Here is a 17,053-nt window from a genome sequence, read left to right as displayed (position 1 = left end):
TTTTTTTTTGTCTTTTTGAGACAGGGTCTCCCTGTAGCCCCAGCTGTCCTGGATTCACTATGGAGACCCGGCTGGCCTCGAACTCACAGAGATCCGCCTGCCTCTGCCTCTCCAGTGCTGGGATTAAAGGCGTGCGCCACCACGCCCAGCAGAAATCCTATTTTTATGCTACATTTCCAAGATTCTTCCTCTTCTTACATGGTAGTACTCCTTGGTACATTATGCTTGGTAGTTCTCTAGTGGTTACACAGAGCCATCAGACTATTGCACAGTAGGACTGTTCAGCTAGGCAAAGCCAGCTGCATGCTTCACTACACTGCAGAACAATATTTCTGCCCTGCACTGCAAGCTGCTTGTTTTCCCATTGCCTGAAGTAATCTTGATCTTTCATGGTAACAAATGCACGTATGCGCATGTGCGTGCACAAGCGCACACACATACATACACATACACACGCACCTTATTCTTTACTGGCCCTTTCTAGAAACAGTTTTCCTTAAAGCAATATTGAAATCAACCATATTTGGAGAAGGAAAATGAAATTCATAAAAGCACAGAGCCACACCAAGCGGCAAGGAAGCAACCAGAGGTGGACTATAGAATTTACAAAAACTGAAAGCAGTCTAATGTACAAATTTATCAAGTTTCCATTTTTCCCAGTATACTTCCAGAAGTTATACTAAGACTTCACACGTTTGAGTCACAGAAACATTTCAAATATAACAGATGTCTGACATTCCACTTAACACCCCAAAGAAAGCCAATTATAATGCAGCTACTATCAAGGCAGCTCCAGGCAAACACCCTCCGCATGATACAGAACACCTCGGATATAACAAAGACATCTGAAAAGGCTGGAGAACACTACAGCACAGGAGTGTAGTTCACAATAACAGATTAGAAAACATTTTCACAGCACTTCATTTACTGGTAGAGATCCTCAGTTTAAAAGCATCTGAACTCCTTCACAGAACTCAAGGTTTAAGCCTCACAGGAAGAAATCAGGGATTTACAGCAGAGCCCCCACACTCCTGATTACGGTATCTCAAAATGGAAGGGGAAATGCTATCTATAAGGCTTGCAAAAATGCTTCCCACAGATGGGTTGTTAGCAATCATCTCAATATCTGAAGAAAGTGATTAACTCTTTCTAGTTTCAATTTTCATTATAAGATTGCAAAATAAACTATTGCAGGCTTCTGCCAACTAGTCTATCACAGAATGAGCACACAATCAGCCATAAACAGTGATTCATGATGAAAAAGATTTTTTTTTTAAGTCTACTGTCACTCAGAAATCAATCACCTCCACAAGAAATACATTCCCTTCTACTTTCCACTGGGTTATCAAGGATAGAGAGTACAGTACATCTCCTCTGAAAACCTTCTCAGCACTAGCCACTCTTTGGGACAGAGGAGGCCGTCCAATATCAGTCAAAATCAAGTCAATAGTCAAGATGTGAGTACATTCTGATAGTCAACTGAGGATTAATAACAAGAGCCAAAAACAACTCCCCAAACCTGAGTACTGTGATTGTTTGGGGAGCTCAAACACTTTCAGCAAAAAAAAGTTGCAAAAGATAACGAAGGTAAACAAGAAAGAAAAACAGGAACTTAACAATGAAAGTCTCAAATCTAAATGCACAAAGAGCTTGCCCAAAGCAAAAGTAATTAGTAATGTGTCGTTTTATTTTCATATATAAGCCAACCACTCTTAGTTTTTGAGGTAGCAATCTCAACACCTGTCTCTTCAAAAATCTGCCTAGAAGCAAATACATGGTCAGAAAATCCTGCATGTGATTCAGAGTATTTCTAGAAGTCCATCTAGAATCTGTTTTAAGAACGCATGATCGTTAACTTTGTCAACCTGACACAACCTACAATCACCTAAAAATTCTCAATGAGGAATTTCCTACATCAGGTTGGCCTATGGGCATGTCTGTGGAAGTCTGTCTTAATTACGGTAACTGATGTGGGAAGACCCAGGCCTTGTAGGTAACACCATTCCCTGGACAGTGATCTGAAACAGCAGAAGTGGAGAAACCAAGACAGACACAAGCAAGCAGCAGGCATGCATCTCTCTGCTCTTGACTGTGGATGTGATGTGAGTAGCTGTTTGAAGTTCTGGCCTTGACTCACCCACAATGAAGGACCGTAACCTAGAATTTTAAGCTGAAATAAATCCCTTTCTCCCCTACGTTACTTTTTTTCAGAGTATTTTATCACAGCAAACACAAAACTAGGACAGAATGCCTCCTTGAAATTTTTTCTTGTATTTAAAGAAAGTTGATGCTAAAAAAAGAAGCATAAATCTAGAATGGGACAATCTTTTTTACAACTTTCCTCAATATGAGAACATTTCAGTGCAAGAAAACAGGCTAAGCTATTTTGAAAGTATAACTTCAATGACTAGTCTTACTTGATTTGCCAAAGGCAACAATGCTTTTGTTTTGTTTTGTTTTGTCTTTTTGAGACAGGGTCTTCCTGTAGCCCCAGTTGGCTTGGAATTCGTTATATAGAGCAGGCTGGCCTTGAACTTACAGAAATCCACCTGCCTCTGCCTCCCAAGTGCTGGGACTAAAGGTATGTGCCACCACACCCAGAGGCAACAATGTTTTTTAAAGCACCTTGAAAGTCTAACAGCAAGCTCTACTGAGTTTGGGTCTGGATTGATAACATATGTATATCACCAACTCCAAAAGAACTCAAAGTGGCAACCTGGCAGGATGATCCCACTAAGCAAAATTCAATCTCCAATGATAAAGAACAACACAGAATCTTTCATGCTGTGAGATCAAAATTAAAAACGTCACTTGCATTATGCAGAGTAAAAGGTTTTCATTCACTGTAGTGAATCTATGTGGTAATTTTGGAATGCTTTTCAAAAGCTTTTTTTTTAAGCATCAACTTATTTACTTGTCAGTCTCTTCAAAAGATTAAGTTGTGCTTTTATACATCAAAATGACAGATTTTTAGATTGCAGATAGAAACTGGCTGTGCATGGGCCTCACATCTGGGCTTACCTGTTCCTCTCGTAGCTGCGGTGTCGAGTTGGTGTTCTCCCTCGATCATAATCTGATCTGTAGCGACTGTCCGGTCTTCTCCTTTCCGGGCTGCGGCCTCGCTCTCGGCGCTCCAGGGACCTGTGCCTCTCGCCTCGCCCATGACTGTGATCTCGGTGTCTGTGATCATCATAGTGCTTGAGTCTTTCTGGGGACCTTCTCTCACTCTGAGCCTTTGGGAGTGGGTATGGAGGGAGATGCCTAAAATGAGGACTACTGCTATTATTAGCACTGGACGGGAAAGAACTGGAGTTGTTCTGAAAACTATTAAAATTGGGAGGTGGGAAACTATGCGAGTACCCAGGAGGATACTGATAATTAACCTGCTGGGGCATCACAGGAGGGGGTGGAGGGTGGGGCATAGAGGGCGGGGGCATCATGAAGGGGAAAGTGCCTTGTCCAGGAGGTACCCCAGGGACTGGGGTATTATTAGGACAAGGCATTGGAGGGGGCATAGGTGGAAAACAGGGAGGCATCGGGAAAGGGTGCCTCATCTGGTGGTTGGGGAAAGGGGGCCTAACTGGGCAGGGTGGGAGAGGGCCTTGTGCTGATGGTGGTATGGGTGGGGGGAAGGGTACAAAATCTGGTCGTGGAGGCATAAAATTCGGGGCTGGAGAGTTCGAGAATGTGGTGGAAGGGGCACTTGGAGGATCATATTGATATTGCACAGGAGGTTGCTGAGGGTGAAGAAGTCTCAAATTTTGGGGCCTGAAGGCTGGTGCTGAGGGTCTGGCTCCATGTCCTCCTCGTCCCCGGGGACACCCTCGTCCTGGGTGGAACGGCATTCTATGACTTTTTGGAGGAAAGAAACAAAGAAATAAAAAAAAATGGGACAGAGAGATGGTTCAGTAGGTACAGGCACCTACCACCAAACCAGTGACCTGAGTTCCATCACATGGTGTAAGGAAAGAACTAACCAAGTTGTACTCCGACCTCCACATATGCAGAATGGTAAGTACACGTGCACACACATTCTCTCTAAATAAGTAAATAAATGTAAATTTAATTTTTAAATTAAAAAAAAAAAACCTCAAGGGGCTGGAGAGAGCATGAAAACCCAAGTTCTATCCCAAGAACACACGTAACAACCAAACAACCAGAGCTGCAGAGACAGAGACAAGTAGAATTCTAAGGCTCTCTGGCCAATCATACAGTTAATGGACCCTTTCTCAAAAAATAAAGTGGGTGGTTCATGAGGAAAAACAACACCCAAGATTATAAACAGGATTTCCTAAACACCTGACCCTTCTGATGAGCCCCTAGTCACTTAGTAAAGCAGCACCAAAATTTTCATGCTATCTGTAACTGTGTTTTCTCTAAAATCTGAAATTTCACATGGCCAATAAACTCCTCATCCACCCAGTCCACCAAGATGGTTAATCCTTGGACCCTGTTAGCTCCTAAAACTGTTCTACCTCCAACATCCATCTGCTATTATGTCCTTGATCAAAACCCCCTCTAATCTTGCCCTATGTAGCCTCATGCAAACTCTCATTTTCTACATCTGCACAAGCATCTGGTCTCCCCCTTCTTCCCCACTTAGTACAGATCCCATGGGCCAGCATCTCAATGACTCACTTTTAAAATAACCTACAATCCTCTGACCCACTCTGCCTCAGTCACAAAAACCAGACAATGCCTCAGACTTAGAATGACCCAGTGCTTCGTTTTCTGAAGGCCAACCAAAAAGTAACACTGCTCAACAACACCTCAATGGGCAAGCTGGTACCCACATTACTTCAATTACAGGTTCTGCCAACACATCCCTGGCATGCTCCAGCAGGAAGTTTACTCCCTTGGCCACCAGAGCTTCTGAACCCCTTCTACAGGCATCTTTCTTCACATCCTGATCTCTCTTCACTGTTTACAATAAAAAAAACATCAGAACAAATGTTATAGCACCTTACCAAACCTACCTGCATCCAAATCCATCCTCTGTCAATTCCCTCCTCCTGACAAAGCCTTATCTTGCCACATGTACTCTGGGCCCCATCTGCAAACATCTGCTTGGGACCAGGGGATCACCACTCTCCATCTGCACTTCTCCAATTTCTCTAATACCAGATCCTTCACACTGGCATTCCAAAATGCACCGGTCTAGTGCAACACAAAATACTTTTCCCTGTCATCCAGCTCTCCCTCAATTTTATACCTTCTTCTTCTCTTCATCTCCAAACTTCCTGAAAAGATTACTATAGACTAAATGCTTGTGTTTCCCCAAAATTCATATACCCCAATGAGGTGCTACATAGAAGTGAAGCCTATGGGAAGTAATTAGGATTAAAATTGGTCATGAGGGTGTTCTAAGGAAAAGAGGAAAAGGTAAGAGATCCCTATCTCCAACAAGTGAGGATTCAGCAAGAAGACCACCCACAGGAAAGTACAAGGTCCTTCACCATGAGAGAACCTGACCATGCTGGCACTTGAAGAAAAAAATAATGTTTGCTACTTAAGCTATCTATTCTATGATATTTTCTTAATGGCAGTCCAGGTAACAAACACAAAAGTACAGTCACCCTTCAGTATTCAAGCAGGATTAGTGCTAGGACCTTTATCTGTACAGATAATAAAATCCAAGGATGCTCAATTCCCTAATATGAAATAGCAAAGAATTTGTACACAATCTATGTATATCCTTATATATCTTAAATGATCTCTAGAGCTCAGGGCACAGATCAATGGGAGAGGTTTAGGGTAGGTGAGGCCCTAAGCTCAGTCCTCAGTATCTTCCCATCCATGTAAGCCTAACTAACCTGAGTTCAATGCCCTGAATCCATATAAAGGTGTAAAGAGAAAAAGAACTCCACAAAGTTGTTCTGACCTCCACACAGGCATTAAGACACATATGTGCCCATGTAAACATCATACATACACACACAAACAGACATGCACACACACATAAATAAGACTAATAAATTAAAAATACATTTTAAAAATACTTAATGTATTAGGTATAAATGCAAAGTGAATAACTATTACTGAATTAAGGATGGATAAGGAAGTCGACACATGTTCTACACAGGCACAACCATCACGGGCTTACTTACACAGCACAAAAATAAGATAAAACACACAAAGGCTGAGCATCTGTAAAGTGCTAACCAGCAGGTATGCCTCCTTCCCTGTCACTTCATTCAACATAGTGCAGAATGCATGATAAATTCAAGTTTTGCTTTTAGGAACTTTCTGCCATATTTTTCCCAATTATTTTCAATCTGCGGCTGCTTGAACTTGAACAAAGCAGTTGAATAAGGAAGACCAACTATACATTTCCAATTCACATTAATCTATCTTTGGCTTCCACCACTAAGTCAATGTGTGAAATGCACAGGGACTGCCAGGAGGAACATCTGGGTAGTAGGAAGGTAGGAAGGACATAGTGAGTGTAGTGTGTCAGGAAGCCAACAAAAACATCAATGAAAGAGGTGTCAACAGGACAGTGCTGCATAGAGAAGTCAGGTCATTAAAAATCTCCGTTAGCTTTCGAGATGTCCATTAATCCTTCTGGTCCACTTCTTAGTGCTGCACACAAACTTTCTTTTTTTATTGAGCTTTTAAAATTTCATACAATATTTCCCACTCACATCCAGACGTTCTCCCCCATCCATGCCTCCCACTATCCCCCCACCATCCCCTATGCACTCTGCCATATATGCTGAGTCCTAGTCATTCAGGTGTTTGTACCCAAATATCCTTCAGTGTTAATGCATCCACTGCAGTCTAGCTAGTCAGCCCATCCAGTGGATGTACATAAGTCATACTCTCCCTCACCCAGCAGCAAACAGTCTTAAAAAGTTCTCAATCTAGTGCTGGCCCACCATCTACTTCTCACCTCTCCTTTGGGCCCTTGTTTAATTGAGCTGACATGGGTCCTGCGTTTGGCGCCACCACTGCTGCAGGTGTACATGAGCAAGCCTCCAGTGGCCTGGAAGCCTCCACCTCCTTAAGTTCATGAACCAGCCCTGGCTCTTACAATCTTTCCGCCTCCTCTTCTGCGATGGTCCCTGAGGCATGGGTGGGTGAGGTTCCATATAGGAGTTCCATCCTACACTCTACAGTCTCTTACTCTCCAAAACTTGGCCAGTTGAGGCCTTCTGTGCTGCACACAAACTTTTAATGTGGTATTACCACTAAAAGAGTGAACGCACTCCCTGCCTTTTCCATGTACCTAAAACTCTCCCACCCTCTAAGGCTTACTACCTACCCTGGCTCCTTTGTCTATTCTCCAAAAATGTCATTCCCAGCACAGTACTTACCATGTATTGCCTTGCATCATGATGTATTATCTAGATCTGTCACATCTTCCACACAGAATATAACTTCTAAAAAACAGAAAGAAAATATATAAGCGCATTTTTGAAACTGCTAATGCTATAAAGTGGATTGTTTTAGTTTGGGGGTTTGGCTTTGTTTTGTTTTGTTGGGGGGGTTGCTTTGTGTTTTTAGTTTTTTGGTAGTGGTGGTGGTGGTTTTTTTGAAACAGGGTCTCCCTGTAGTGCCAGTTGGCTTGGAATTCACTATGTAGACCAGACTGGCCTCAATCTCACAGAGCTCTGCCTAACTCTGCCTCCCAAGTGCTGGAATTAAAGGCATGAACCAATATGCCCAGCCCTATAAAGTGTTTTTTTTTTTTTAGAATTATCTTAACAATAATTTTAAGTTCTCCAATCCCCTTACTCTACTAACAAAATCAGAAGCATATTGAGCTATATTTAAGTTTCCAAATAAATCCTACGATGTCCTTATTAGTTGTGTTAACTCAAAACTACCAGTTGCTAAAAAGACTAGAAACACAGACACTTCCCTTCTCTGGTTTTGTAAGACAGAGAGAAAAGACTTCCTCTATCCTTCACAGGCAGGTTTCCCCCCAGAGTAATACAACGTAGGCATAAATCAACACAGAAAGCATAGTGAAACCTGCATTCAAATTCAATACACAACCTCTTAGCACTACTACGATTCTTTCATTCTCAACTCTCACAACAGAACATTGTGAACATGACTTTCCAAATATTCGAAATTCAGTAAAATGCTTTTTTAAAAGAAACTCCAAAGGTAAGTGCAAAAAGCTTTAATGGAGAAACATCTTTCGAGGGACTGGAGAGATGGCTTGGTGGTTAAGAGCGCTTGCTGCTTTGGCAGCAGACTCAAGTTCAGTTCCTAGCACACACATCAGGTGGCTCACAACAGCCTAGAACTCCAGTTCCAGAGGATCCAATGCCCTCTTCTGGCTTCCACAGGCACCTGCACACATATGCACATATAAACACACACAGACACATACATACACATAAATAAAAAATTTTTTTAAATCTTTCTAAAGTCTAACTAAAAGTTTATCAAGTAACAAGTTAAAAAAGAAGTACAAATAACTGAGATCAAGTACTGCTTAATAAACAGGGGATACCAAATAATATGATTAATGTTTATTATTCGTTCCAACACTCTCATGATTAAATATGGAACCTAGAAGGTGATCTGGGCATCACAAGCTACTCACTGCCAACGGAATTGAGTTTAAACTCCATCCCTACATTTAAGACCCTACAGAACTTGAATGCACCACCTCCAAGGCCTACCCTCTGTTTCCTTCTTTATAAAGCCCCTCCTACCACAGGTTTTTCCCAGCTAGTTAACATACTAAGTATTATCATTCAAATATCTTTGCCCCCATTATCCCTTAAAATCTCTAGTCCTATAATTTGCCCAAGGAATTTTAATCCATGCACCAACCTCCCCTGCCTTCTCCTTTGTGAAGCATCTCCTGATTTCCTTTGGTTTGTAATCTCGCTCTCTCTAGACTGCTACTGCTTAGTCTACTCTTGGTCTTTTAAGATTTATTTTTCATTGTGTGTGTTGAGTACAGGTGCCTGTGGGGTCCAGACCAAGGCATCAAATCACCTGGAGCTGGAGTTACAGGTGCTTGTGAGCAGCCAGACATGGGGCTCAGAACCAAACTGGGGTTCTCGGGAAGAGCACTGCATGCTCTTAGCCACTGAGCCACCTCTCCAGCTCCTACACATTCCTCTTTTATAGCACTTACCAGAAACTGCCTCATGTTATAGTCATATGTGTGCTGTCGAATTCCTCCTCTACATTATTAGCTCTTTGATAACGTGGGTTGATTCACAGCCATTCCTGTATCCTTCACAGCCTCTGCAGAGCACCCTGCACACAATAAACAGCCAGTAAATCTAACTCTTACTAATGGTGCGGGTGTCTACATCACTACTGTATATTTCCCTTCTGCCTCTACCCACAAATTTGCATTATCAAAACCACCTAGAAAGCAGATGTTTTCACTGATTCATGCAACATACACTGTGAGGCACTGTCCTAGGCTCTGTGGACTCAAAGAATAAGGCACACAGCCTGAAGGACTCAAGGATCTCAAAACCCACACACAAATGTTTAAATTTTCAAAAATTTTTAAAAAAAAAAAAAATTCAATATCCCCCCCCCCAAAAAAAAAAAAAAAAAAAAAAAAAAAAGCAATGTGATACACGGAAGAAAAGAAGGATGTAGAGTCTAGACCACAATGGAGTACGCTGAAGCTTAGACATGGCCAACAGTAGGAGTCATGAAATACGCCTCCTGGATAGTGTATAAAAACAGAACACTCACTACCAGACCATCCTGGATGTTTCTACAGTTAGAAAACCTAAAAACACGGATACACTTAATTGTGGATACCAACTTTAACGCCAGTCACTGAATCCTATGCAAATAAAAAAGTCATTGCTTGCTTTCTACCGTGTGAAGGCAGAAAAACGAAGGGAACTTTGAACAGTTAACAGGTCAGGAACCCCGGTAGGGATACAGTTGCAAAGTGTGACTAGTGTCACTATGACCCCAGTCTTTTCCCCCGAGGAACCCGCACCGGGCCTCCTCCGGATCCTAAATGCGTGTTGACTGTTTGCATCTCCCGCCACCCTACCAGCCCTACGATGCTCCCCGGGACCGGCGGCGCCATGCGCCACACGGAAGGCCGAAGGACGCCCCTTCCACCGTTCTCACCGCGGGACCCCAGCCGCAGATGTGCACGGGCGCTGCCAAGACCCAGCTCCCGGGCTCGTTTGGCCCAAGCTGAAGTCCATTTAAATCCCGACCGTAGGGAACATCTCTTCCAACACCAGCCAAGTGTCCCTATTTACCTACAGAGGAGCCGCGAGGTCGCCGTCAGATCCGAGCCAGGGTCCCGCCACAGCCGCCACAGCAGGGGCGCCGTCCGCGCCTCCGGAACAGGAAACCCTGAAAATTAAAAAGGCAAACCTGAGAAAGGTCGGCCAAGGGAGGGAAAGCTCCGCAGCTCGCTTCAGCACCTTAGGCGCCGTGATTGGTGCATCACCGAGAGCGATGGACATTTAGACCAATTGGCACTGCAGATCGCTTTTATGACCGCCCCTCAGTCCTGACGTCCTCCAATCCTGAAGCGCAACCGGGTGAGCTGGCGTTTCCGCCGTGAAAGGGCTCCACTGCCCTGGGCTTGGAGATGCGGTGTTGTCTGCTCTTGGGTACCTCTGAGTCTGGGCTAGCAGAAACATGAGTGACTCGGGAGGAGAGAGCCCGCGTCTCAGGCGCTACCCTAGGCTCCCGGTGTGGGTGGTGGAGGATCATCAGGAGGTGAGCCTGACCGGCTGGATTCGAACCCAGCTCGCCAGTGGAGCTGAGTCCGCAAGCAGCGCTGAACGCTGTTGGCCTCTTGTCCCCGGCATGGGCTTCATCCCGCTGTCTAATGGAGAGTTGGTGCTAAGTACCTGAGCCCTCACCTGTGAAATGGGAAGAATAATTGCAGACCGCATAGGGCCAGTAGCAGTATTACTGGGACTTAGGTCTTCTAAAACGTGTCCAGCATTTATTAACATAGCAAAAGAGGTTTCCGATTTTGGGCTGTGCTCTGTAAAATTGCTGTCTTAATCTCCACTTCTGGAAGGCGGCTAACAAGAGGTCCATAGAGCTAAGAGATTTATGAAATAGGCCTTGGAGGTTCTCTGGATATAAAACAGGGGTGAGCTCCGTAGTATTGGTTGCAGCAGGCCCTGGGTTCAAGCCCTCTAATTCCAGGAGAAAAGGGAGGAGGGACTTACTGGAGAAACTTAAAAGGAGGGAAAGAAAGTTGGGTTTCTGAGAGTGTTGTGCCTCATCCACTGAACCCCCAAAAAGACTACGGAGGACCCAACAGACCAAAATGTAAAAGCAAAGGTTTATGGTTTATTCAGGCTTAAGCTCAGGTTCTCAGACCTCACCAACCAAATGGATCCGTGCTGAGAGCCCAGAGTAAGGGACAGTGAGCCTTTTACAGGTTTTAGACAAAGAGAGGAGGGGGATACCGAAGATACATTTTGGTTGGTTCAAGGAACCCACCGCGCCAACATAATTTTAAACTGATTGGATGTATAAGATGGAGCCCTGGAAGTTTCTTATTGGTAGGTGCTATTCTCAGGGCTGTGGAATATGCTGACTGTTCTCTGTGGGGCCAGGAGTCTCCGTTTTTACCTTATAGGGCAGTTTTCATGCCTGGGTTTGCTTAATCTATAGTTTCCTGGAAGGGCGGGGCAGGGGGGATAGCAGGCAGGGGTCAGGGCATGTCTAAAGCAGCAGTCAAGCATTTTACAGAAGCTAAAAGAGCAATTAGTGGGGGTCTGGAGGGATTGGGGGGTAGCGGGTGAATGAAGAGGGTCTCAGGGTCCTACATTCCACCCCCTTGTCTTGTAACTGGGGAACCCAATCATGGGTTCTGGTCAGCCAGCTCACAGGTATCTGGGGGCATCGTGCTAAGGGGCATATAGACTTGCCTCCGAACCATAAGTTGGATGGTGCCTAACCTGTCCTTCATGAACGGTACTAATCCAGTGGGAGGTCCGGGAGGGGGTTTAGCTGAAGAAGATTTATGAGAATCATCCGGGGGTGGGTGGATTTAGGACTCGGTTGGGTCCCAGTGCATAGACGACCGGTCGGAGGAGGAGTTGAATGGTAAAGAGGGCCCCAGGGTCTCTCCCTGCAGTGTACAACCATAGGCCCCATGTGTGTCCTACATCCCACCCCATAGACTGTTTTCCCTTCTCAGTGAACCGAATTATGAGGGGGTTGCACTGTGGTTGGGCGCACGTCCCCCCCATACCTCCTCCAGTGGGCTTTGCAGGGCTAGCTCAGCCAGCGAGCTCAGGGAGTCTTGTAGGTAATTGACTCCTCAACTTGTTGGAGACCTGAATCTAAGCTGGCTCTGAGCTGGGAATAATGCTCTGACCCTTTCCACCAGTATGTGCTGGTGGTCTCACAGCCCCAGTCAGTGCAAAAATAATCCCCAGGTCCCCAACATTTGTTCTTAACTTGTCTGCTATGTCCATGGCCTGGACAAACGTATATGGCGAGGCTTCGCGTGCGTGATCTGGGGCCGGGGTCTTGGCAGCCGAAGGGAGCAAAGGGGGTCTGATCGTGAGGTTCCCATTCTCCTTCAAAGATGTCACAGAGGTTAACCCAAAGGTTGGGGTACCAAGTGTTGGGAGAGGCTGTCTTGGAGGTAGAGTTGATGACTGTCCCCATGGCAGAGTTGGTGATTACCCAAGTTAAGATTTGGGGCATATGGGGATTTATGTTACTTGCAGGAAAGGTGCCATCAGCCGATAAGCAGTTCAATGTCAACACTAGGTTAACAGGAAGGGTCTCGTCGGACACAGAGCTTGAATGGATTCGAAGGGTGTGGGGACGCCTTCCAGGTGTCTTCCTTGTAATCCTCTGGGACTGCAAACGGGTCGGCAGGTTTTGCGTGGGAATAGTGTACCCAAGCCACAATGCCGTCCACTTTGAGTGCGGTGGGAGTCATCAAGAGGATGACGAAGGGGCCCTTCCATCTTGGCTCGAGATTTTTCCATTAGCTGGATTGGAAGGGTGGGGGGACGCCTTCCAGGTGTCTTCCTTGTAATCCTCTGGGACTGCAAACGGGCCGGCAGGTTTTGCGTGGGAGTAGTGCACCCAAGCCGCAACGCTGTCCACTTTGAGTGCAGTGGGAGTCGTCAAGAGGATCACAAAGGGGCCCTTCCATCTTGGCTAGAGATTTTTCAGTTGGTGTCTGCGGATGAAGACCCAGTCGCCCAGTTTAAACCTGTGGGGTTGTGGGGGGACAGCAGCTTCATATATGGCTCTGAGTTGCGGCCTGACCCTTTGGTGGGTTAGCTGCAACCGTTGGAGTGAGTCCAGTAGGTCCTGGTCTCCCAAGGTCGATACTAGGTCAGCTTGGAGGCTAGGTATCATAGGAGGGGGGTTTCCATACATGATTTCAAAGGGGGTCAAACCCATCTGGTATGGAGTGTTTCTTACTCTAAAAAGGGCAAAGTGGAGGAGAGCCACCCACTCTGCGCCAGTCTCTAAAGCTAATTTGGTTAAGGTCTCTTTTAGAGTTTTATTTTATTTTTTTACCTGTCCTGAACTCTGGGGTCTATAAGCACAATGTAGTTTCCAATTGGCCCCCAGTGCAGTGGCTATTCCCTGGCTTACCTGAGAGACAAAGACTGGCCCATTATCTGATCCAATTGTAGTTGGGAAACCATATCTGGGCAGGATCTCTTCGATTAGCTTCTTGGCTACCACATGAGCAGTCTCATGCTTGGTTAGGTAGGCCTCAGTCCATCCAGAGAAAGGTGTCTATGAATACTAGTAAATATTTATATCCAAATTTTCCCTGTTTGATCTCAGTGAAATCAGTCTCCCAATACATACCCAGTCGTGTCCCTCTGCTCTGGGATCCTGGGTTAGTATGGAACGAAGCTGAGTTGGTTAATTGGAAGGCATGACAATGCCTAACAATTTTTTCAATGGCTTGATTTCCTTCCTGAATTTTAACTTTGACCCTTCTTAGTAAGTCTTGCATCCTTTGGGTGCCCATGTGTGATGCTCGATGTATTTTCTTGAGCAATCTTACGCCTAAATTCTGAGGTAGGATAACTTTTCCATCCATTGTCCTCCACCAGCCCTCTAGGCATTGAGTCATAGGGAGAGTGTGTATCCAGGCTAAGTCCTCGGGGCTATAGTGGGGAGTTTTAGGCAGTTCCCTTGCTCCGGGACCAACAAGAATGGGCAGGATCGTGGAAGTCAGGGTGATTTCTTTAGCTGTCCTGTCAGCCAGATTATTTCCCTTCTGGGTGGGGTTGTTTCCTTCTTGGTGACCTGGGCAGTGGATTATAGCTAGTTTTGTTGGGTCCCAGAGGGCTTGCAGGAGGTCTAAGATCTCGTTTATTTTTAATAGTCTTTCCCTCTGCAGTAAGGAGGCCTCTCTCTTGATAGGTGGCCCCATGGATATGGGCAGTGGCAAATGCGTATCTGTGTAGACGTTGAGAGAGACCAGAACCTGAAGCAAAACCTTTGCTTTACTGGGACAATTGATGCTGGTTAGCTGGGGCTGAAAAATCAGCTGTAAGTAACAAGACCAGGAAAGGCCATAGGTGAAAGTGCAGCTTCAGTTGCAGTGAAGACCCCAGGACTGAAGGGGTCATAGAGAGAAACTGAGGCTTTGCACCCCAAGAGGCAAGAAGAGGCCATTGGTGAAGGTGTAGCCTCAGTTTCAGTGGTGACCCCAGCTTTTTGGAGATGCCGGGACCATGGGACGACCACCAAGGACAGTGGCAGGTGTGGAATGGAGCTGGCCTGGGTCTGCGAGACGAGCTGAGTGTGCTGTGGGTGGACTGCAGAGTCTGAGCAGTGGAGCTGCCAGTACCCTTTGGAGCCAGAAGATCATGAGTGAATCCCAGATGTCCAGCCTTGAGCTACTTTGCTGGACTTTGGTTTTGCTTAGGTGTGCCCGATTCTTCCCTTTGAAATAAGACAGTACTTGTTTTGGATTTTACAGAAGCACACCCACAGTAGAGACTTTTAAAAGAGACTATGGACTTTTAAGGGTTTGGAATTTTTTTTTTTTTAAAGGACTGTGGGGGTTTTTAAGGTTGTACTGTCTTATGTGATGATATTAATGTTAACATATCTTGGGGACAAGAATTGGAAAGTTTATGGTTTAATAGTGATGTGTTTGTGTGTCAAGTTGACAAGGGGTCATTTGTGCTGGATAGCTTTAGTGTCAACTTGACACACCTGGGTTGAGGGAGCCTCAATCAGGGAATTTCCTCTATTGGGCTGGCCTATGGCCACGTCTGAAGAGCATCTTCTTGATGAGTGATGTGGGAAGGCCCAGCCCACTGTGGGTGGTGCCACCCCTGGGCAGGTGGGCCTGTGTTGCATAAGAAAGCAGGCTGAGCAGGGGCCAGGGGAGCAAGCCAGTAAGCAGCTATCCTCCATGGCTTGTGCTCCAGCTCCTGCCCTGAGTTCCTACCTTGGGCTCCCTGATGAACTGTGACCTGGGAGTTGTAAGCTGAATAAATCCTTTCCTCCCCAAGTTGGTATTGGTCAGAGTGTTTTGTCACAGCAATGAAGAACAAACTAGGACAACTAGTAAATATTTATATCCAAATTTTCCCTGTTTGATCTCAGTGAAATCAGTCTCCCAGTACGTACCCGGTCATGTCCCTCTGCTCCGGGATCCTGGGTTAGCATGGGATGGAGCTGAGTTGGTTAATTGGCAGGCATGACAATGCCTAACAATTTTTTCAATGGCTTGATTTCCTTCCTGAATTTTAACTTTGGCCCTTCTTAGTAAGTCTTGCATCTTTCAGGTGCCCATGTGTGATGCTTGATGTATTTTCTTGACCAATCTTGTGTCTAAATTCTGAGGTAGGATAACTTTTCTATCCATTGTCCTCCACCAGCCCTCTAGGCATTGAGTCATAGGGAGAGTGTGTATCCAGGCTAAGTCCTTGGGGCTATAGTGGGGAGTTTTAGGCAGTTCCCTTGCTCCGGGATCAACAAGAATGGGCAGGATCGTGGAGGTCAGGGCTATTTCTTTAGCTGTCCTGTCAGCCAGATTATTTCCCTTCTGGGTGGGGTTGTTTCCTTTTTGGTGACCCAGGCAGTGGATTATGGCTAGTTTTGTTGGGCCCCAGAGGGCTTGCAGGAGGTCTAAGATCTCTTGTTTATTTTTAATAGTCTTTCCCTCTGCAGTAAGGAGGCCCCTCTCTTGATAGATGGCCCCATGGCTATGGGCAGTGGCAAATGCATATCTGCTATCTGTGTAGACATTGAGTCTCTTTCCTTTACCCATCTTTAGGGCTTTGGTAAGTGCGATCAGTTCAGCTTTTGGGGCCGATGTACCTATTGGCAGTGGCTCGGCCCAAATGACTCTCGAGGTGGTTGTGACCACTCCCCCAGCATGCCTTTTACCATTTCTGATGAAGCTGATTCCATCCGTGTACCAGGTTTCTTCAGCATCAGGCAAGGGAACATCCTTCAGGTCAGGTCTGATGCAATGCACCTGTGCCAGATTTTCAGTACAGTCATGGAGTGGGTCCCTGAGATTGGGATCTGGCAACAGTATGGCTGGGTTCAGGGCCATCAGTACCTGGAAGGTGATCCTGGGCGGATTTAGGAGCAGAGCCTGATAATGAGTTAATCGGGCATTGCTCAACCATCGATTGGGGGGTTGCTTGAGCACCTCCTCGAGGGCATGAGGAGTTGCCACAAGCAGGTCCTGTCCCAGGGTTAACTTGTTAGCATCCTTAACCAGCATGACCACTCCTGCTATAATTCGCAGGCAGGGGGGCCATCCAGCTGCTACAGGGTCTAATTTCTTTGATAGGTATGCAATAGGTCTCTTCCAGGGGCCTACTCTCTGGGTGAGGACCCCTTTCACAATACCTTTACGTTCATCCACATATAGACAGAAAGGTTTACTTATGTCTGGTAGTCCTAGGGCAGGGGCCTCTAAAAGCTTGCGTTTTAGAGTTTCAAAGGCCTCTTGCCTTTCCGGCATCCAGTTGAAGTCCTGTCCTTCTTTGGTAGCCTCATATAGGAGTTTTGCAATTTCGGCGAACCCCGCGGTACCCAGGAATTCCCTCACCTGTTTTCTGGAGGTCGGTGCAGGTATCTTTAGCACAGTCTCTTTGTGAGCCCT

General features: G+C 45.7%; 2 protein-coding genes across 5 annotated transcripts in view; one reads left to right on the top strand and one right to left on the bottom strand.

Moving 5' to 3' along the window:
- Positions 1–10,357, bottom strand: part of Drosha (drosha ribonuclease III) — a 137,119-nt gene extending 126,762 nt beyond the window's left edge. Inside the window, exons 1-4 of the mRNA XM_008835690.3 lie at positions 10,215–10,357; positions 9,104–9,228; positions 7,317–7,382; positions 3,022–3,852 (exon numbers count right to left, since the gene is read on the bottom strand). Of these exons, the coding sequence (XP_008833912.1) occupies positions 3,022–3,852; positions 7,317–7,336 (851 nt within the window). The 5' untranslated portion in view covers positions 7,337–7,382; positions 9,104–9,228; positions 10,215–10,357. The remainder of the gene's footprint in view (positions 1–3,021; positions 3,853–7,316; positions 7,383–9,103; positions 9,229–10,214) is intronic.
- A 149-nt stretch (positions 10,358–10,506) lies between these two features.
- CUNH5orf22 (chromosome unknown C5orf22 homolog) overlaps positions 10,507–17,053 on the top strand; it is a 53,126-nt gene continuing 46,579 nt past the window's right edge. For 3 of the 4 annotated variants that reach the window (XM_008835562.3, XM_008835569.3, XM_008835557.3), the window contains exon 1: positions 10,507–10,683. In XM_008835562.3, the coding sequence (XP_008833784.1) occupies positions 10,603–10,683 (81 nt within the window). In that variant the 5' untranslated portion in view covers positions 10,507–10,602. The remainder of the gene's footprint in view (positions 10,684–17,053) is intronic. The other variant, XM_029564764.1, reaches the window with a different exon arrangement.

The sequence above is a fragment of the Nannospalax galili genome, unplaced genomic scaffold, assembly GCF_000622305.1.
Source record: "Nannospalax galili isolate Female #2095 unplaced genomic scaffold, S.galili_v1.0 scaffold150, whole genome shotgun sequence".
NCBI classification, from domain to species: domain Eukaryota; kingdom Metazoa; phylum Chordata; class Mammalia; order Rodentia; family Spalacidae; genus Nannospalax; species Nannospalax galili.
Note: the sequence above shows the minus strand (reverse complement) of the source record. Positions and strands in the feature narration are given on the sequence as shown.